This window comes from Populus trichocarpa, chromosome 9, assembly GCF_000002775.5.
Source record: "Populus trichocarpa isolate Nisqually-1 chromosome 9, P.trichocarpa_v4.1, whole genome shotgun sequence".
Taxonomy (NCBI): domain Eukaryota; kingdom Viridiplantae; phylum Streptophyta; class Magnoliopsida; order Malpighiales; family Salicaceae; genus Populus; species Populus trichocarpa.
The window spans coordinates 10,744,445-10,766,945 of NC_037293.2; the positions used below are offsets into that span (position 1 = coordinate 10,744,445).

Here is a 22,501-nt window from a genome sequence, read left to right on the forward strand (position 1 = left end):
TTTTTCTCGTTATTTTAATAAACTTGAAAAAATAAAACATTAATAAGTTTTTTTCCGGCTCATTTTCCATGACAAAACCAAACATTGGAAAGTGTTTTCCAATTTATTTTTCATTACACTACCAAACATCAGAAAATAATTCACTTTCCCGGAATTCACTTTTAAAAAAAAACTACTTTCCAGCAAACAAACGTGGCATTAGTGACATTTAAGGCATACTAGATACATAGCAATCCTATGTTGATATAGGGGTTTTTGAGAGTAGGATAACGGTTTCTTTTCAAAACATTTTTTATTTAAAAATATAAAAAATTTAAACTTTTTAAAACACTTTTAAAATATAAAAACAATCAGACAATATGTGACACAAATCGGCAGCATATGAACTCTTGACAATGTGGTAATGTCAGTATATTTACGCTATTAGTTCAGTCCACCGTTCTTAAGTTCAAGAAATAATTTATTATCTAATAAAAAAACCCTAAATAAATTCCTTGAATGGTTATCAAATATTTTTAAAAATAAATCATAAATCTCAGAAAATAAACATTGGTATCTCTTAAAAATAAAGCATGAATCATGATAATCTTTGCTAACCTTTGTATTTTATTAAATGATTTTTAGCTATTTTAGCTTAAATTCGAAGGAAAAGGTTTAATTGCGGTTTAAAATTACGTTTTAAATAGTGTTTTTTTAAAAAATATTTTTTTACTTAGAATTGATTTTTTTTTATGTTTTTTATAAATTATTTTAATGTGATGATATAAAAAATATTTTTTAAAAATAAAATATATATTATTTTAATTTATTAAAAAAAACACTTTAAAAACAACATTATCGTATTATCATATTATGAAACACTTTTATAAAAGATATATATACCAAACGGGCCTTGAGTCTCCGCATTTGAAACACCTAGCCGGCCCATATTGTAGGGATTACCCCCTACGACTACTACTACCTGCTAACAGTTTCCACAGGCCCAATAACACCAGAAAAACTATAAAATAAGCCGCCAAATATTAAACAGTTAACAGTCAACTTCCATGACCACACAAAACAAAGCAAAAAAGTCACAAGCTCACACACCCTTGACAAGAAATAAAGTAAAGTTCTTTACTCACACTCTAACGCAAAAAACCTTACCTTTCACCATTCTCCTTGATCTTCCTCAATCTTTCATGGATCATCTCTTTCTCTCTCTCACTCTTTTCGCTCTCATCCCCCTCTCTTCTTTCTCTGGTAATTTACCAGTTAACTTCATGAACCCATTTTCTTTTTTTATCTTCCAATTTTTAAACTAACCCAGTTTCTTGATTTCTTGGTTCTTCTTGCAGGAGTAGAACCGATTACTTTCAAATTCATCAACAAGTGTAGGCACACGATATGGCCTGGTTTGCTATCTGGCGCAGGGACATCACAGCTCCCTACTACTGGGTTTTACCTCAATAGCGGTAAATCAAGAACAGTTAAGATTCCAAGATCTTGGTCTGGTCGGCTCTGGGGTCGGACCTTTTGTTCCCAAGATCGGACTGGCAAATTTTCATGTCTCACTGGTGATTGTGGGTCTGGTAAAGTTGAGTGTTTAGGTAGTGGGGCCCAACCACCTGCCACGTTGGCGGAGTTTACCTTGAACGGTGCTGATGGGTTAGATTTTTATGATGTCAGCTTAGTGGACGGTTATAATTTACCTATGCTGGTTATCCCTAAGAAAGTGACACGCGGAGGTTGTGGCGCGACGGGGTGCTTGATTGACTTGAATGGCGCGTGTCCGAAGGAATTGAGGTTGTCAGCCGCGTCAGGCGGCAAGGGTGCGGTGGCATGTAGAAGCGCTTGTGAAGCGTTTGGTGATCCGAGATTTTGTTGCAGTGAGGGGTATGCTACGCCCGAGACATGTGGACCATCCGTGTATTCCTTGTTTTTTAAACATGCTTGCCCACGCTCGTATAGCTACGCGTACGATGACAAGACCAGCACGTACACCTGTGCTGCTACAGACTACGATATCATATTTTGTCCATTGCCTTATACCAGGTAAATTTACTAATTTAACTTTATCGATGATTTTATATTGTTTGATGATCTTATGTTTATTTGAGGATAGTTGAGTAATTTTAGTAACTTTAGTGGGTTGACAAGCTGTCAAGTTCCAGAAATTTCGGATTTGTGTTTGCGGATATGATTAGTAGCCAGGGAGTTTATAATTGAGGAGTGATAGTGATGAATGATGGGCCGAATTAATGTTTGAAACGACACAATTTATTAGCAACCAATAATGATTTTACCCAGTTAACTAACAAAAAAAAAAACAATGATGGCATGTGAATTTGGATTAGTCATAATATGCTAGAATTAGTCAACGGATCATGGTCAATGTCTGCTAAAGTCTGAGTGAGTGGTTGACAGCATAATTGAGCAATCATTTTGGAAAGAAAATGCGGTGGTAGAATTGTCTCCATCGACGGTTCATGGAAATTAGTCTAGTTGCATTCGAACAATTGACTTCTAATGTTCTTTCATCATGTTAGTTGTTTGCGACATTGACAGCAAACAAGAACAGTTTTATCCATCATGCTCCGTAGAAAAGTTACCATCTTGGTCAACCTAGAGTTGGATTGGATCATTAGAAGCAACAATCCACGTTGTAGATGTAAATGTGAATGCTGTGGCTTCCAATTAATGGCTAAACCACTTTCAGTTGATTATTTTACGCTGAAAAGGCAGCCCTGTATCAGGAAACTTCATGTATTTCCTTTTTAAATTCCAGCCAGAAATTGCTGGCATTGCGAAAAGATGGGGTGGAGCTCCCACTTGTGAACAAGACTACGATGTACCGCCGAAGCCATGGTGCTTCATCTCCAGGTGTGGTTCAACAGCAATTTCTTGCTGGCGCAGCCTCTATAGTAACGGCACTTTTGCTCTTTTGGCCACCTTTATTTCCCTTGTGACTAACGTTGGCCTGGACACTTTCAGGCAGATAGTTGCTTTAAATTCCCGCTCGTGAAGGCTAGGGGTCCCTTTTCTCAATGCTGCACCGCTCTCCGTCAGCATTTCTTACAGAACAGGTGATGATGGATGATCAACGACGTCTGTCTGGCTTATTAATTATTGTGAGAAATCTTGTAAATCTCTTCCTCTGTATGCACGTAGCTCTTTTATTAGGCATACATTTTGTATAGTTCACGTGAATTTTCTATATCCAATGCCTGTTCTATATCAATTTGGCAAATGATTTTGGCCTTTTCGGCTAAACAAAAATTCTTATGATCAAGTGATTGTATCACCCCGAAGTTATTGAAAGAGAAGGCGGTTGTGCTTTTGATTTTACAGCAGATGTTGGGATTGTTCAAGTTACAACACTGAATTGAGGCGTTTTCTTCCCTTTTCTTGCGTTGTTTGAATTGTTCATATTGCCCCTGAGATTTGAATTGTTTCGCAGCAGATCAATAAGATACTATTCACTCCATCAGAATCATTTCCAATGAGGTTGGAGAGTTTGGAAGATTTTGCTTCCTTTCACTCGCTCTAAGCTTCAAACCATTATCATCTAGGAGCCGTTGTACCTGAATCAACACGGTGAAAGGTCAGCCTAGAAAGAGTGGAACTGGGAATTAGATTGCGACAAGACTTCTAGAGTATGATTGAAACAATGTCAAGTTTTAACATCATGTTATGTCTCAAATTCTAATCCTAATTAAGGACATGGACAATAAAATCCATATAGACTTGTAGGATTAGGATTGTAATTAATACTTTACCCATCAAAACTAAGACATATTCCATATGTAAATAGGTGCTTAGACCTTTTTTTTGTGCGTCAAATTGTGTACTTTTGTGAGCTGCGTGTGCTGTGAAGTTTAGGTGTAAATGGCCATGATCTTCATTAGGAACCTTGCCACTGAATTTCAACTCTCCATTTTGGACCTTGCATGAGAGGATGATGTTATTTGAAATGAGGCTATTTGGTTTAAATTATGCAATGCAACAGCAAATTTTAATTTGTTTCAACGATGCAGAGAAAGAAATCAAAACTTAGAGAGAGCTTCTGGAGTAACCAAGGCATCCAGCTTAACATCAACTTCTGAGATCCACTTGCTGCAAAAAATAAGGGTATTGCTGATATTGGCTACTGCCAAATTGTCTAGCAAAACCACACCCTGTCTTCATAGAATTTCACCCCTAGCAAAATATAATAGATTTTACTCCTCTTGTTCATGATTCTGGAGCGCATCATTGTAACAGTGGTAAGAGTTGGAATATCTGAATTCTCGCAGTGAATGGTTGCTGAAAGAATGGGAATTAAGTTCAACTATGAATACGGCACAAGGTCTAACTAGACTCCAAAAAGCTGTCGTCATGAAAATCAGCAGACGTAAGGTTCCAGGAAAGTATTGAGAAGGTGACCATATCTAGCCAACGGACCCTGAAAATACAAGTGCTTGAGATATTATACAATAGATTGTAAAGCCTGTAAATTCTGGTAAGGGGAACAAGGGAGCTGAAAATATATGCTAACAGCTAGGATGTCTAACAGCATATCAATTTGTGGATTTGGCTTCAGATACTTACCTTAAAAATGATAATTCGCAAACATAATCAGTGTAGAAACCAACAGAGAAATTTACAATCGCATTAGCATGAAACTGAAAGAATGCGGCAGAATCTACTAAGGGAGAAGAATTAGAACACAATTTGAATATGGATGCCAAACTAAGCTCCTAGTACCGATTATAACAGAGTAAATATTTTCCCCGAGTCTTGAAACTTGGTACTAAAAGAAGACTATAACATAGATAAATCATAGTAGAAACCTCAATTCATAAATCAGAAGGAGGATAAAATTAATACACCTGTTGGGTGCTACTTAAGAGAAAAGAGAGGACATAAAACTATAGTTACTGCATCACCAGAGATCGGCATTGTTGGCCACCAAGGGAGCACAATTGGCAAGACTGTACAGGAGTATCCTTCGTATTCATATGGAGTGATGATTTCCAAGTCTCCGCTTTGGATATTGTACAAGATGAAGGCGGGAAATAGGAATAAGCACCACCACGTCCTTATCGTTTGGGTGGAAAACTGCTGCCTTTGGAGAGAACGTACTCAATGATGCCATGCTAGCATGGCAAAGATCTGGTCCTTGAAGATCATGTTGTAAAAGAAGATTTTGCGTGTCAAGATCATTCTTCTACTCTCATAGTCCTTGAGCTCACAAACACTCAAATTATCGTCATCACCGCCAACAGTTGCATATTCCAACCGCATGCACCGCAAAAATCCTTGGCATACCCCAAGACATTCACTACGATTGATCCATGGGTCAGACCGTGACAGTACAATTTCAGATCCATCAATGAAAATAGTTTGATCATCATTAAAGGGATCATAAGTGACAACATCACTTCCGTTGTACCAATGCAACTTTCCATCATATGCAACATCATTGAGGAAATAGTCGTACGGCCGACCGGAGAGAATAAATTCATTCCATTGTCCAGCTTCAGAACACTATACATCCATATAAGCATCAAGCTCTGATATTGGAGTAAACTCCAGTACCCTGAACCGCGGTTCATATTCTTGTCCTTTGAACATCCCGTCTCATAGTCATTGTTTCATGGAAATCTCACCGTTATTTCCTTCCTGCCAACGGCTTGTAGGCTCAAGAACATCAAAAGAATAAACAGCCAAATAAAACAATTAAGAGTCAACTTCCATGACCACAGACAAGAAGACCCAGCAGTCAAAATACGCAACCCTCATTTACAACAACGTTTAAGGAAATAAGATTACCTCAAATGTTGGGATTTATTTAAGTCAGCAGATATGAAATTCGGTGATGACTGGTTCTTTTTCTTTCATAGGTTGTGTGGTAAGCTTTGCTCAGCTTGAATGTATCAACACATTGTTCTCTCACTGGCAGATCGATCTAAGGATTTTTTTTTATTACTTCATTGGAGAATTGGGAAATATGGAAGATTTTGCTCTTTCCGTCTCTTGATCCCCTGTGCACGGCACAAATCTGGTGTCATAATTACCTCAAAGTTATTTATCAAGATCTCTTTTGGGCTGCACACTTTCAAGTCCATTGGGCAACTTGGAAAAAGTTCTCTTAAAGTCTTTAGCTGTAACACCTGTTCATGGCTTCTGTCAACAGTTTTCGAACGGGCCTAGCTTGGAAATTTGTTGAAAAAAGTCCAACAACGGCTTTTCTAGTGCATAATCCGAATCGCATCAAATCTATTAAAGTTGAACTAAACATTAAAACCTAATCGATGCTTCCACGTAACTCGCAGCAACCCCTCTTGAGGTAGGACAGTTCGGAGGATTTTACTTCCTTCGACTCCCACCAAGCTTCAAACCATTATAATCTAGGAGCTATACACTCGAGTGTTATACATTAATCCACAAAGTGAAAGGTCAGCGTAGAGCGAGTATGATATAATACATGTTAAGTTGCTGTAAAGTAGCAGAAATTATAATCCTAATTAAGGACTTGACAATCGTGGGCTTATGATTGGTTCGGCCTAAAAATGAAAACCTTGAACGATTACGACTATGGCTAATACTTTTTCTATTTTAGTTAAAACATTACAATTAAAAAAAAAAGTCTAAATAACAACCCACTTTTATTGTGGGTTTTATCTTAAAATATTATGAATGAAATTGTTCATTCTACTTTGCTTCTTTTATATTTCATCTTTATTGTTTAAGAGGTAAATATCATTAAAATTTAATTACATATTTAATCGATCTATGTTATCAAGTTTAGTTCCTAAACTTCATTTTATTTATGTTTGGTGTCAATGTGTTGAGAAAAAAAATCATTAAAACAAAAAGATAGAAAACATTTGGTCAGCTACCTTCTGACAACTAAAAAGATAAATATTAGTGTTAATGTATTCATTCAAAGAATGGAGTTCCATCAGATGGTTTAGAACTTTTATTTTACTAAAAAAAGTAAATCCAAGCTTGGGTATTTTTTTGAACTAGTCTAATTTTTTGTCTTGGAGGGATTTTATAGTATTTTAGGGTTAAAAATAGGTTTTCTAAAACTTTTTAGAGATGCTTTCAAATAAAAATAATTTAAAAAATAAAATCGGTTGGTTCCACTTTTAGTGGCTAGAGTTTGAAAGCCAAATTATGAAATTTATTTTTTTTTTTTTCTTATTTTTTTTTTTTTGTTTATTTTTTGAGAGTAAAATTTTAAATTTTTTTTTTTTTTTTTAAATGGATGCTTCATTGTTTATTTATTAAAAGAAAACAGGGCTAGGCGTGTTAGGGTTTTTTTTAGGCTAGGTGTACAAGCCCGTCTTTGTAACCTTAGTGCTTCACTCTTTTTATATTACCTTTCAATTCTTTTTTTTTAAAATATTAAATTCATTATGAATAGAATAATTACAATGATATTTAAAATATTATCCAATTTTATCATATTTTCAAATAAAAATTATATTTTTTATAATAATATTAGTAATTACTTTGTGAATTATTACATATGAACCTAATATGTAAAATTTATATAAAAATATATACTTATAAATACCAAATAAGAATAAAATATACATTTTTTATTTTAATTTTTTCACATAATTTTTTTAGATTAATTATTATTTTCTTTTATCATGTACAAATTATCAAGTTATGATTTTTTTTGTATTTTTTTTTATTAAACTTTGTCTTTTCAATCATGATAGGTTTCTGTTTAAAAATTTATGATTCTTATAAAGAAAATATATTTTTGTTAAAAAAAAATGAAAAAGAAAATAGAGACTTGACTGAAAAGATACATTGTAAGAGAGAAAAGCATTGGAGTTTTTCTGGTATAGGAATTGGAAGGAGCTGAAGCCATTGCATGGTAAAGGGATTGGAGATATAATCTCTAGTTATATTGTGATCCACGTCTCTTATTGGGACCATCTTGAAGTTTCTGGTTAGATTTGGAAGCCATGGTATAGAACTGGTTTCTGCATCAAGCAGTGAATTTCATTTTATTTATGTTAGGTCCAAGTTTCTGATCACATATTAATTATGATAGGCAAAAATTAAGACATGAGTTCAGGGTTATTGACTTCATAGCAGAAAACAAGTTTTGACAGTGGAAAAAATGAATTTCTGCAGGGAATGACATTTCTACAGTTTTTCAACAATGTTGAGTCTAAGGGAGCACAATTAATTGGGAAGACTTCTCGACATGCATGGCATCTTTATTTCGAACCTTACCAAAGAATTTCCACACTACAGTTTGGACCTTGCTCGAGAGGATGATGTCATTCGACATTAGGCGATTTGGTTTAAACTTGTACCACAACAGCAAATTTTATTTTGTTTCAATGATACAGAGAAAAAAATCAAAGTTTAGAGAGACAGCTTCTGGAGTAACCAAGGCATCAGGCTTAGACCCGACATCAACTTCTGAAATCCACTTGTTGCTGAAAACAGAAGTATTACGGATATTGGCTATTTCCAAGTTGTTTAACGAAACCACACCTTGTCTTCATCAGTGGATAAACTGTCAGATGATCACGTATTCTTGTACAACGTAAGAAAATCCTGTTGGATAACATCTTATTACATAGTGCTTGAGATTTTCTCATTACCTTAGCATATATGTTTGGATGTTTATATCTAGAATTTCACCCCTTACGAAATATAACAGATTTTGCTCCTCTCGTTCATGATTCTAGCAGCGCATCATTGTAACAGTATTAAGAGTTAGAATGCCTGAATTCTCGCAGTGAATGGTTGCTGAAAGAATGGGAATTGGATGAAAATAAGTTCAACTATGAGAATGGCACAAAGGTCTAATTAGACTCCAAAAAGGCAAAAACCCTTCGTCATGTAATTCAGTAGACGTCAGGTTCCAGGAAAGTACTGACAAAGTGACCATATCCAGCTAATAGACTCTGAAAATGAAAGTGCTTGAGATGTTATACAATAGATTGTAAAGCCTTCAAATCCAGCAAGGGGAATAAGCTAGCTGAAAATATATGCTAACAGCTAGGAAGTCTCAACAGCATATCAATTTATGGTGTTGGCTTCAGATTCTTACCTTAAAAAATGATGATTCGCAAACATAATCAGACAAGAAACCAACAGAGAAGTTTACAATCTCACAAGCATGAAACTGAAAGAATGCAGCAGAATCTACTAAATGAGAAGATTTAGAACACATTCGAATATGGATATCAAACTAAGATCCAAGTACCGATTGAAAGAAAGCAAATATTTTGTCAGAGTCTTGAAACCTGGTACTAAAAGAAGAGTATAACATAGCATAAATCATAGCCGAAACCTCAATTCATAAATCAGAAATGGATCAAAGTAATTAATACACCTGTTGGATGCTGCTTAAGAGAGAGAAAAGAGAGGAATAAAACTGAAGTTACTGCATCACAACAGATCGGCATTTTATGGAATCGTTGAAACTGGTGTAGGCCACCAAGGGAGCGCAATTGGCAAGACTTTGTAGGCGTATTGCTCTTTTCCATATAGAGACGGATTGATGATTTCGAACTCTCCGCTTTGTATATTGCACAAGATGAAGTGGGGAAACACGAATAAGCACACCACGTCCTTATTGTTTGGGTGGAAAGCTGCTGCTTCTGGAGCGAACATACTCATAGATGACATGCTAACATGGCAAAGGTCAGGGTCCTTGAAGATCATGTTATCAAAGGAGATTTTGCGTGTCAAGATCATTCTTCTACTCTCATAGTCCTTGAGCTCCCAAACACTCAAATTATCATCATCACCGCCAACAGCTGCATATTCCAACCGCATGCACCGCAAAAATCCTTGGCATACCCCAAGACATTCACTACGATTGATCCAAGGGTCAGACCGTGAGAGTACAATTTCAGATCCATCAATGAAACTAGTTTGACCACCATCAAAGGGATCATAAGTGACAACATCACTGCCGTTGTACCAATGCAACTTTCCATCATGTGCAACAACATTGAGGAAAGAGTCGTACTGCCGACCGGAGAGAATAAATTCATTCCATTTTCCAGTTTCAGAACAATAGACATCCATATAAGCATCAAGCTCTGATATTGGAGTAAACTCCAGTACCCTGAACCGCGGTTCATATTCTTGTCCTTGAACATCCCGTCTCGGAGAATTTGGCTCACAAACCAGCCCAGAAAAAGCCGACTCACCACGTGGCGTATAGCTTCTTCTTTTGGGAGGTGGAGGGAGAAGAAGCCATTTCTCTGTAAAGGGATTGCAGATATATTGATTCGTGACAGTGTAATTCTCGTCACTTGCCAGGCAGAATAGTAAGTCATTGCATGATGCCTTAACAGCAACGAACTTTTCTTTCTTCGGAAGAAATTCTAATGTGTATAGATTCTCTTCCAACTCATCATTGGGAGTCATCAAAATAATACCATCTTCTGGATCTTCAATTTCTGTACTAATGAAGAAACTGAGGGGGCATTGGTATGCAGCATCATAATCACACATTTTCTTCTTCTTTTCATTGGTATGGTGGGTTTTAAATCGGGTAATAAAAGAACGAGTAGGGATTAAAGAACACCACCGTTTGCAGACCAACATGCAACGAATGGCAGATTTTGCGGTTGGAAGTCGAAGTAGAATTTCAAGCAGCAGATCATCCGTCAGATCATCCATACCCACAGAGACATTATTCAAAGTTTTTGATCGTTTTGTTGTTGTTGCTGATGACAATTCTCCTCCTCTTCTTCCTTCTGTAACCATCTCTTTCGTCAGGATTTTTTTGCTTCTTTCCTTTGCCTTTCGGGTTCCCCACCCTCTTATTTAAGTCCGTGCAGTAAGGATCCTTTTAGGTTCCGGATTAATTTTGGGTGAAGCAGTGGGGTACGTTTTTGGCGGGGAAACTTCTTGTTTTTTCATGGCCATCTTACCGTTATTTCCTTCCTGCCCGCGGATTTTAGGTCAAAGACCAAAAGAATAAAGTGTTTGATTTAAGTTTAAATTCTATATCCAAAGAATTCTTATTCCATGTGTAAATGTATTGATAATATAGCTAGTTATCCTTCGAATCTCTGTAATTATCTCTAGAATTCTTATTCATGGGACTCCGAGAATAATATAACACTATTAAGATATATTTTCATCATATTTCTCGTACTACACCCTCTCTTTCCAACATATTAAAGTGAGATTAAGATCAGGCTTAGTGTGCATTGCGCAAATCTGTTGTTATGATCATCTCAAAGGTGTTTTCATGTTTATCAGAATCTTATCTGGGCTGCGCAATTTCTAGTCCATTGGGCCAATGGGAGAAAGTTGTTGTCTTTGGTCTGTAGCTAGCACGCATGCTCATGGACCAGCTTCTGTCGACAGTTTTCGAATGGGCCTAGTTCGGAGATTTGTTGGGAAAAAAATTTGCGACCCAGCTCACAATGTAAATGCCGATAGGGTTTATAAGATGATGAACAACGGCCTGGAATAGGAAAACCTTTATGGTGCGTGTAGTTACTCTATAAACTTATTTTGAAAATAAAAAAGAGAGATGGATGTTAAAATAAAAAATTAAATTCGATAATTATAAAAAATGATAAGCATATTTTTATTTAAAATGAAAAATATATTTTTATTTTATTTTATTTTCTCTCGCGTGTTTCTCTTTTCTTTTAATATTTATATGTAAATACGAGCAAGCATCAAAATCCATTTAAAGCGCCCACATAATTAGCAACCCCATATCTTAGAGGACCACGAACATTCAAAGAGTCACCATATTTATAAGAACACAAGCCAAGCCAAGCCGTAGGTATTCATCATACAAGGAGGCTTGACAATTGTTCCTCTTCTTACAGAGTTCCATGATCTGTTAGAAGATTGTTTGTTTTTGAAAAGCTTTTAAGAAAATTTAATTTTTATTTTATTTTTTTACTTGAAATTAATATTTTTTTATATTTTTATATTATTTTAATGTACTGTTATTATAAATAATTTTAAAAAATAAAAGAATATTATTTTAATATAACTTATTTAAAAATATGCTTTAAAAAACAACTCCCCGTATTCCCATGCATCACTGTCACAGCCCATAAGCTGTCCATGCTTTGAAACAGAATTAACGTCAGACTGTTGTCCTGACTTGAAGTCACCCATATATAACTGTGGTAAAAATTATTTCATTTTATGAGTTATATAAACAAAAATAAAATAAAATAGAGAGAGGTGACCCATAACTTCAATCGTAACATGCAGCATTTACATGATAAATTAAATCGCCAAACTCTACAAAAACCCTCATGAAGTGGAAGTTTTCTATTTGTCTTGTCATCCGCATCTCCCGTTTAAATCCTTTAAAAAATTAAGAAAAAATATTATAATAACTATTAATCCTACACCCAAATTACTAGATAACACATACAAGTTATTCATAATTTTATAAAATATAAAGGAATAACTAACTCCAGAATCAATTAAATAAAGCATAAACTTGCATCGTATCTAACTATAAAATACATGCCACCATATCAGGTACAGCTCCTACATCCGAAATCCTAATATATACTAAATATATGTTAATCAATACATCTTAATTTTTTTATTCGGGATTCTAATATACATTAAATGTATACTAGTTAATGCATAATGATTCTCTTATCCAGGATTCTAATTATGTTGATGAAGTTCTAAATATGATGATGAAGTCCTGGACTACAATAGGAATGAATTTAATTTCACTGGTTGAAAAAGGACACAAATATACCACAAATAAAACAAATCATCATAAAAGGGCGTATTTCAGGATCCATGAAAACCATATTAGTACAAGGGTTCCCATAAAATTAAATCAGGCAATGGCCTTTTTCGTTCAAAAGGAAAGGCTGAAGGCCTTCCATTTTTTTAAGAAAAATGGAGATACCAATGGGTCTAAGAAGGAATGCTTTAATTCTTAACATTAATTTACCGCTACAGTTGTTACTTTTGCTGGTTTCTTTTGACAAAGAAGGCCTGGAAAGGAGAGAAGGGAGGATATCCAAAGCTTCGTTTGTCTAGAGAAAAGCTTATAAAGCAAAACCTTACCCTCAATTCAACATTTCCATGTTCTTACAGGACACAATTCAACCATAGTATGTGGATGTCTGAGCATAATCTTATAAATCTTAAAGTTAATAATCATATTAACTTCTAATGATTCTGATATTTATAATATCGAAAAATACACTCACTTGCGAAGACAGGTCCTGGTTTATGGGTGAATCTTGCTTAAATTAAGGGTGAAAGGTTCGGACTTAGGACGATTACCCTTGGCCATGTAATGCAAAGCTCTTAGATCGAGGAAACGAAAAAAAGTGGGTGATCTAATCAACAGTAGTGGAAACAAAGGCTGTAAGAAGGAGACAAGAAGGTAGAAAAAGTTGTGGATGGTCAACAAGATTGTAAGTTGCCTTCACTGTCTCCTAAACATTGATGCCCGTGATTGCACATAAACACAAGTCACAGCAATGAATAAATTATATACGAGAGAGGGAGAATAAAACACGTATGGATTTGCTCGCCCTCGACGAGAAATCTGGTTATGGCAACTGCAAATTTGTTGGTCCTCGCGTACCTTTCTAGCTGGCCGCTCTCTCGGGTTGATATATAGCATAATAAAGAACTGGACTTGGGGAAATTTAATAGATTTGATCAGCTGGGAATATCAAGAGGAAATGCTCTAAATCTGTCTTGATAACGAAGAACTTCACAAGCCCAACAATCTTGCATGTGATCAAGTATTCTTGGATGGTCCCATGGGAGGACTAGTCATATATCATTTATTTACCCAGATGAAAGTATTGGAATGGATTATACTGTGGCTGCATTTCGGTGTCGTCGTGTGCTTCTCCATGTCTGTGAAATCAGGCACGGCATGAATATATAATGAACGCAACATTTCAGCACATTTTGATGTCTGTGTAAGACCGAGCAGTGCCTTTTGGGTTTTATTTATTTATCACTGAGCCTCTTAGTCAACTTGTATTTGTTTTCTCCCTCTAGTAGAAAACCCTAGATAGTTAGATTAAGTTTCTACCATGTAAGAGGGAAAACTCGATCTCTTTCTAGAAGATGGGAAATGATATTAAAATAAGATCAATATGGTAGAAAAAGAAAACAACTTTTACAAGATTAGCACACGACGGATATGTTTTGATGGAGAGACAAGTTGATTTGGAACAAATTCAAATAATATATATATATATATATATATAAAAAATTACATGACACTTGTTTGGAGTGGATCATCTACTTAAAATTCGGGGAAAAAAATTCTAGCTTCACTGTGCAAAATTAAAACTGGAATAACCTTGCTTAAAAAAACAAAAACAAAAAACTGTCACGACTATGGGCAAGAAAAAAAAAACTTTTAAAAAATGTCATGTTTTCTTGTTCTAGTTCCTCCAACAAGCTTGTGGGGTGAATCCAAGTTTATGAATTAGCTCATGGTTTTAATCTTTTACGAGCAGCCATGATATCTTGAAAAATTCAAGTACTTTGGAGGCAGAATTTATACATTAGATAATTAATTAATTTTTTTATTTTAATAATTTTATCTATTTGTTTTAGTTAATATGGCTAGAAACGGGTTCCTAATACTTACAATTTTTTTTATATATAAATTTAAGGATCTTATGATAATTAAGTTAAAGATTTTTTAAGAGAAAATATAATAATATTACAAAAAAATACCTCGAGAATAAATATGAAGTAAAGAATGAAAATTCTTAATCTTTTATTTAAAAAATTTATGGTTCATGAGTTTTTTTATGGAGAAAATAGACTGAAATATAATATTATCCTAATAATATTAAAAAAAAATTCATGATACAAGTATTAATGATAATTAGAAATATCTCTAATACATATATTTACATTTAACAAGGAGAGCTATTCTTGATATATATATATATATAATGGATTCTTGAAAACCGATCTGCACATTATTTTTTAGACAACACTAATCTTAATAAAAATATTATATGTAGTATGAGGCTTGTGGCCTAGCGGTTTTGATAGGTTTCTTTGCCTTTGCATCATGGGTTCAAGCCTCAGCGTGTCATCCTCGCGGTGTCTTACCTATCTACTGGGCTTGCAGAGTATTCAGTGGGTTCGATGATTAGTCATGGTGCGCGTAAACTGGACCGAACACCCCAGGTTATATATAAAAAAATAAAATTATAATTACTATTATATAACTAATAAGTATAAAAAAAGTAGAATAAAAAATATAGCTAAGTTCCAGAATGTTAGTTGTTAACTTGTGAATAAGAGAGGTTGAGTTTCGAGAGGAATTTTTTTTTCTTTTAAATTTAGGCTTTTGTATTATATGTGTCCCATATAACAAGCTGCAATCTTTTCAATCAATCAAGAAAAAAATATTTTTTTCCCTACTATTTATATAATTTTTATTAAATAAATATCAATAGCTAGAGCTTTTGTATCATGGGAGAAAAGAAATCTCACATGTAAACAGACAACTTCTGATGCTCAGCACTCTCCACTATCTTGCCTGTTCCAAATCAATCCCAGAACATTTTTTCAAGCATGCAACACATAAAGCTATAACAGATCGCAACCAGTACATCCGCATGAACTGGCATCAAATATTCTACTCATGATCCTTGAAAGTTAAAACTTTATCTTCGAGAGGTAAACTCAGACAAGAACATATAACGACAAAAGCAGAAATCACTCCATATATCTTTTATTATGTTTATTCCCCCCTTTATTATTCCTACGGGGAGCGGGAGCAATAAAACTGTACACTGTTTTTCTCATCGAGAGTGGTTTGAATGGCCTTCACAGTCGCGTGATGTGGACCTCTGAATGATGCAAGTTTTCTGGCACTGTCATTTCTACAACGTTTCACAGGGTTCAAGGTGCTGTAAAGGAGTAAAAAGAAGGTGGAATCATGGTTATTTACAAGTTACACTGATTATGCCAAGACCCACTTCTTTTCAACCAGTGTCCCTCCAAGATTAGGTGTTTTTCTCTTGAACCCTTCAATCTCTTTACTCAAATCTGCACCTGTAGCTCTGTACTCCACCGAGTTGCTTGAGCTGGGCTTCAAACAAGGGCTGAGTCTACAAAACTTGCCTGGAGTTTAAAAGAGATGATCGCCTTAAAAGACATCTATTTGAAACTTGCCTGGAGTATACAACCTCCACCCTATCAATCTCTTCTCCATCCCTACACCATGCTCTTTTATCTGAAAAAAACAAAAAACAAACTTGATTAGCTTAAATATGAATGGTCATGGATACATTTGGATCAGGTGTTGCATTATTAATATCTGAATTAAAGCAAGTCAATCCAATATAAATTTCTTTATACTTGAACTCGATCCGATGGATTTGGGTATTTATAAGCTATTTCCTATCTATATTCTGTTCAGGTGGGTTCGGGGGTGAAATCCACGTCCCTGAGCTTAAATTCAATAATTCTGACCAGAACTCTTGCATGGTATCAGTAAATTGTCAGTGTATTTTTTAAATAATTTCAATTAATTCTCCCTTGATTTTTTTTAATTATTTAAGTCAATATTTTCAGCTTCCAAAGAATCTACAGTAAATCATTAAAAGAAGAGGGAGTACGCGAATCCTATGCCATTGCCATAATTACACTGCACTGCAGGCAAGCACCCCCACACTCGGCCTTCCCTCGTGGCATAAATCAACGGTCGTATTATTCTGACGTGGCAATATAAGAGCTATAAATTGGCTGGTCCCACATCTAAATAGTCTCCATCTCAGCCTTTCAGAGCTACGTGGTACAGAATCAACTTTTTTTTTTTTCCTCCTGGTTTTATTAAAGTTGCTGATGTGACAAATAAAGTGATTGCAAAAAGTATATAAGTTAGATGGTTGTGTTTTTAAATATTTTTTATTTTAATATTAATATATTAACATATAAAATTAAAAAAAAATTAATTAATTTTTCTTCTTCACCAATACTTTTTTAAAGTAAAAACAAACACAATCTTTAATCTTAAAGCTTTGCTTTTTTTACCCCCTCTTTTTTTGTATATGAATCAAGCGGCGCCCCATCATTCTAGCTATGGGGATTCACGTACTAGATAGCTATTTTCTCAAGATTGTGAATTTATTTTATGAACTAAAGAAAAAATATTCTTGCACGATGTTGAAATTCTACATAATATCCTAGGGAGTTGACAATTTGCATTTTCTAGCTCAATACACAATCTTCTCAGGGGTTTAAAGAGGAAAAAATAAAATATATAAGGATTAAAGTTCCAAAATACTTTAATTGAGTGCTTAAATCTAATATAAAAGGAAAAACATGAGAAAAAAGTGAAAATTATTGTTCCTTAGCCGTGTTTGTTATTTAACAGAACAAGGTCAATTTGAAACTTCTGGAAACATTATAAGGTAATATTGAGTAATTTTAATTTAAAAGAGCTTGAATAGAACATTTTGGAATCTAAGAGGACTAAAGTATGATTTATACAAAAAAGTAAGGTTTATCATCCAAATCGGACTAATTATATATTTAGTCCTGTTAACTCTTTTTTCTCCTAATACGGGCCGTATATTTATTTATTTGGCCACTCTCTCTATCTAATTTCCATTCACTTTACTGTTAGTCTCCTATATTGTCAAGAATCAATTGTAAAGTGGAGAAAATTAGACCGAAGAACCACATTAAGAAATTTGCTTGAATAGAGGAAATAAATAAATAAAAAGGACTAGACGGGCTCCACTAAGAAATATAAAAAATACAAGGACCAAATATATTATTAATTTACATATAAAAAATATATATCTTATTAATTTAACCCCATCAGAAGCAACTGGAATTTTCTAAACTAGAGCGGAAACTTCAATTTTCCAAACTTAACCCCCCCGTTCGAATCAGCTGCAATTTTCCAAACTTGAGTGGAAACTTCTGTAATTAAAAAAAATGGTAGAAGAAGAGAGCAACGCGACTCACTGTCTTTGCAAATATTTCTCCATTACTGGGCTCTTAGAAAAGCAAAACAAGATCATTTAACAATTCTCTGAGTTGATGACAGAAAATCGAGACCTGAGCTCCAATCACTTTTTACAAGGTCTCTTGTAACAGTGACATCTAGGAGATACATAGGGCCAGTCTGTCCGAGAGAGAGAGAGAGAGAGAGAGAGAGAGAGAGAGAGGGGTTTTATTATACGTGTGGAGCTAATTTGGGCTTTCTCTCACATCTCATTCACTGTCCTTCCTGTTTTTTTCTCTTCCTCTCTGGTTCTTCCCAGAAACTCTTTGTCTGTTTATGGACATTGAAGACACACTCTTTCTTTACACTTAACTCCTCACCGCTGCTGCTTCCTTTCAGGGGCATCATCAGTCCCTGCATTGTCTTCTTCTCCATTGCAACTACCAACTAAACCACTGATCAAAGTAAAAAGAGTTACTCAAAGGGAATAAAAAAAAGAGAGACAAAGAAAGAAACCTTCATGGATCACTTCTCTTGCTGCTTCTCCAGCCTCATTTCCACCCTCGTTCTTCTTTTTCTAGTGAGTTATAAAGGTAATGATCCCACAAGAATGCTCTCTCCATTGTCACTAGCCAGTCTCTCTCACATTTTTATTAACATAAACAAAACTACACCTTTTTTACTAATTTCATTTTGTGGTTAAGTTAACCATTTTCTTTGTTAGGCTTAGTCTTGTATAAAAAATATCTATCTTTACTTTTAAGAAACCAAATCTCAACAGCATTTTGGATAGTTTCATGTTTATATTTAGTTACTAATTAATGCTTTGTTCCCATTCTCTTCAAGTCACAATCTTTCTCTGAGAACGACCTAAAGAACTACTTTTTTAGGAGCCACCTATCTGTTGTCTCTATTTTCCTTGAAGGTTTTTGCATTTCCTGCTAATAGTTACCAACTAATGTGACTTACCATGTTTATACAGGTGGCGTCCTAGCTGCTACTTTCACATTTGTAAACAAATGTGAGTACACAGTTTGGCCTGGAATTCTTGCCAATGCTGGCAGTCCTAGACTTGACAGCACTGGATTTGAACTCCTAAAAGACTCTTCTCGTTCTTTTATAGCCCCAACAGGCTGGTCTGGTCGTTTCTGGGCTCGAACCGGCTGTAATTTTGACGAGTCCGGAACTGGGTCATGCTCAACTGGTGACTGCGGATCAGGTCAAGTTGAATGTAACGGACTTGGAGCTTCTCCACCTGCAACATTAGCAGAGTTCACACTCGGGTCGGGTGGGCAAGACTTTTATGATGTTAGTCTTGTAGATGGGTACAATTTACCAATGGTTGTTAGAGGTAGTGGTGGGTCGGGTATGTGTGCTTCAACGGGTTGTGTTTCGGATCTTAATATACAGTGTCCACAAGAACTGAGAAGTGGTGAAGGTGATGCGTGTAAGAGCGCGTGTGAAGCTTTTGGGAGCCCTGAGTACTGTTGTAGTGGCGCGTTTAATACGCCTGCCACTTGTAAACCTTCTGTTTATTCAGAGATGTTTAAGGCTGCTTGCCCTAAATCTTACAGTTACGCTTATGATGATGCTACTAGCACTTTTACTTGTAGTGGCGCTGATTATACAGTGACCTTTTGCCCCTCCTCTCCAAGGTAAAAGTTTTTCTCTTGGCTCTCGTGTTGTTTTTATAGACTTGCAGATGTTTGATTTTTGGTTTTAGTTGGAAGTTATTCCTTGTTATGATGTTTTAAAGATAAAAGTTAGTCTAACGCTCTCACGGATAGGGTTTTTTACTGCATATAGCTGCGGCTGTCCTTGGGAAATCCCTTGTTTTGTTTGCCTTAACAATGATTTTGGGTGAAATCACAATGATGTTTTCCAATTAGGTGTTGCGGGCTAGTTGTCTTGGTGCTCTTTAACATTTTGTTTTTTGTAGCATCTGTGTTCTGGAAAGTGAATATAATCGTTTTCTGTTTGTTAACAATTTGGTGGAAAGCAAAATGGAAACAACTACCAGCACACTGGCAACGTGAAAGATTCCATTTTGAATTATTAGTTTAGGTTGTATGTTAATTGTTTTAGTTATCTAGGATTAATGGAGGTTGTTGGGTTGCAATCAATGCTGGCTTTTAATTTATACCAAAGAATCTGAAAAATATTAACTATTCCTGTTAGGATCTTAATAATAGTTTTCCTTGACATGTGGTGTAGCAGTCAGAAATCTTCAAGCTACTCAACACCAACGACGGAAGGAACAACAACATCACAGGGGTCTGGTACAGGATCCGGGCTGGAGTACGCGGGCACTGGTTCAGGTACTGAATCTGGGGCGGGATCTGGAACTGGATCTGGAGGAGAAACCATGCTAGCAGACGGGTCATGGTTAGCTGGTTTAGCCATGGGAGACTCATATAAAACTGCTTCTCCTTCTGCTCTACAATCAACAATAATGGCTTTTACCACATCTCTAGTCCTTATTGTTTCCTTTGTTTTCTTGTAGCACTAGGACCTTTCTCTCTGTTTCATGGCTCCTGCTCTTGAATGAAAATTCTTTACAGATTTGCAGCCTTGATGGGTGCTTGGATTTTGCCTTTGTCAGGAAGGCTGACAGATTCTCTTATCCAGATTGTAAACCACCCACTTCCAAGATTATCTTCTACTTTTAAATTTTAAATGTTATATACGTAGAAAGTGTTGGTTTTTCTATTATATTATTTGAGGATTATTAGGTTCTCGTTTTGCTTTCATATGTTTAATCTCTTTTTGTGAGAGTTAAAGCTACCATTTAAAATGAAAGACAAGTTCCTGATTTTGGTCTGCAATTTTGTTTTTGCTTTTCAATTCTTGTGTCCAAGGGATTGTAAAGAAAGAGAGTTTAGGTTTGTGTTAAAAAGTGATGTGTGTTATGTGAATACGTGAATAAGATTGTTGGCTGTTGTCTAAGAGGAGGATCTCTTTGCTGGAATTGCAAGTTTTTGGCTTAGCTTTTGTCTTCTGTTTCTTATGGAAGTGGATTTCTTTGAGGACCAATGCGTCATGGTATCATTTGTATTCAGTAGGATGTCAAGATGTATAAATTGTCAAGTGGGGCAAAAGCCAAATGCGAATCTCATCATTTTGTTGACTTCAGAAGCGAATAAAGTGTAGCACAGTGGGATTCTTAATTGATAGTGATGTTACCGCCTTGGGACTTTTTTGCCCGAAAATTTTATGAATCTAGCATGTTCCATGCTTAACCGAGCAGGGGAAACCTGAACCTGTCCGAAGGGTTTCAGTCTCAAATGAATGTACGCACTGATGCGTGCAAAGAGTTCCTTATCTCCATAGATATCGTTCAATATTGAAACATTTTGTTGGCAGTAACTAGACCCCACAATTTTATTAGATAGAACCTTCACCCATGGACCAGAAGCTGTTGGTTAGCAAATACTGGATGTGTATCTTCATTGTATTGTGATGGTGAAGATTCAATCTAATGATTAGCAGAAGCTAATTGTGCAATAAAATCATATGACTTTCACCAATTTATAATGGGAGGTTAGTATTCCAGAAGTTGATCTCATTTTGTAAGCTAAATTATCAGAAAGCAATCACCAATCTTGAGAATAAATTTTGTACATTGAAGTGACTTCTTTATTTTTCTTCTGGGTCCTTCCATAGTGATTGTCATCTTATTTGCTGACCCTTCATGTTACCTGGAGAAGTTTTTCAACACAGCCTTGAATTATTTGTAGCCATCACAGAGTTCAAGGTTATAAATTCAAATGTCTGAGTAAAATTTTTCAACTTGAACAGTTAAAAGGCCACAAGAAACTAGAAAGCGATTTGTTCTTGAAGAATTTAAATGTGAAACTTGAGCCTGCTTAAAGCTAAAAGGGGACTAGTTAAATAAAAAGCGGTTGAAGAGGCGGAAAAGTGAGCCACAAGCTGCCTGCTAAAGGCCTATTAGAGGATGCATTCTACTTTTAATTTATTAAGTGTTTGTCGAACGGCGTGGAGGGCACGATCTAGGCATCCACCCACTAAATTAAAAAAAGAAAAAGAAATCGAACCTCTCTTGATCTTCTTGCTGAAGTTATAGAAACGTGATAAATATTTTCATCCATTTTTGTAGGTATCAATCATTGCTTCAAGTTTTTTTTAACCATTTGGGTATTTTTAGGTTTCTTTTAGCATAGAGACAGTCTCAATCAGATTAAAGGAAGAACATTCACACCAAAAAGTGATGTATTAATGAAAATCTCTTGCCACCTGAACGAACTGCTGAACGTTGTAAATTGGTGGTTGTAGCGTCGTAGGAATCTGCAGTGACATTGGGCTCATAAAATGTAAGCTCTTCGTTGACAGGACAGGTGTGGCCAGCCATAAGCCCAACCTTTGAACTTCTTTGATGGCCTTTTCTTAAAGAATCAAAATGTTCGTTAGCTCAAGGCTGAGGCCCAAACACTTGGCAATACATCAGATTGCTATACTCCAACATCGTTTGAAATTCCATGTCAGTTCATGAGCAGTAAGCCATAACAAATATTTTTAATTTATAAAACAATTTCTTACAATCGGCCTCGGTTGTTCCTCATA

At 35.4% G+C, this 22,501-nt stretch overlaps 2 protein-coding genes across 4 annotated transcripts; both read left to right on the forward strand.

Moving 5' to 3' along the window:
* Nucleotides 1–1,049: 1,049 nt before the first annotated feature.
* On the forward strand, nucleotides 1,050–3,327 carry LOC7494259 (thaumatin-like protein 1b). Of its 2 annotated transcripts, XM_024608158.2 has the most exons (4): nucleotides 1,052–1,242; nucleotides 1,338–2,034; nucleotides 2,768–2,862; nucleotides 2,974–3,327. In XM_024608158.2, exons 1-4 carry the CDS (start codon nucleotides 1,182–1,184, stop codon nucleotides 2,979–2,981), a joined length of 861 nt encoding a protein of 286 aa, XP_024463926.2. In that variant the 5' UTR covers nucleotides 1,052–1,181; the 3' UTR covers nucleotides 2,982–3,327. The 2 variants fall into 2 exon arrangements, with proteins under 2 accessions (XP_002313722.3, XP_024463926.2); XM_002313686.4 differs by having other exon boundaries at nucleotides 1,050–1,242; nucleotides 2,768–3,327.
* Nucleotides 3,328–17,929: 14,602 nt separating this feature from the next.
* Nucleotides 17,930–20,740, forward strand: LOC7494257 (thaumatin-like protein 1). 2 transcript variants are annotated; one of them, XM_002313685.4, is made up of 3 exons: nucleotides 17,930–18,513; nucleotides 18,903–19,575; nucleotides 20,135–20,740. In XM_002313685.4, exons 1-3 carry the CDS (start codon nucleotides 18,441–18,443, stop codon nucleotides 20,421–20,423), a joined length of 1,035 nt encoding a protein of 344 aa, XP_002313721.3. In that variant the 5' UTR covers nucleotides 17,930–18,440; the 3' UTR covers nucleotides 20,424–20,740. The 2 variants fall into 2 exon arrangements, with proteins under 2 accessions (XP_002313721.3, XP_006379282.2); XM_006379220.3 differs by having other exon boundaries at nucleotides 17,934–18,513; nucleotides 20,138–20,740.
* The last annotated feature ends 1,761 nt before the right edge of the window (nucleotides 20,741–22,501 follow it).

Coding starts and splice junctions, on each gene's coding strand:
- LOC7494259 (XM_002313686.4), top strand. CDS start 1,182: ATGGATCATCTCTTTCTCTCTCTCACTCTTTTCGCTCTCATCCCCCTC. Junction 1,243..1,337: donor CCCCCTCTCTTCTTTCTCTG/GTAATTTACCAG, acceptor TTCTTCTTGCAG/GAGTAGAACCGATTACTTTC. Junction 2,035..2,767: donor TGTCCATTGCCTTATACCAG/GTAAATTTACTA, acceptor TTTAAATTCCAG/CCAGAAATTGCTGGCATTGC.
- LOC7494257 (XM_002313685.4), top strand. CDS start 18,441: ATGGATCACTTCTCTTGCTGCTTCTCCAGCCTCATTTCCACCCTCGTT. Junction 18,514..18,902: donor TTTTCTAGTGAGTTATAAAG/GTAATGATCCCA, acceptor ATGTTTATACAG/GTGGCGTCCTAGCTGCTACT. Junction 19,576..20,134: donor TTTTGCCCCTCCTCTCCAAG/GTAAAAGTTTTT, acceptor CATGTGGTGTAG/CAGTCAGAAATCTTCAAGCT.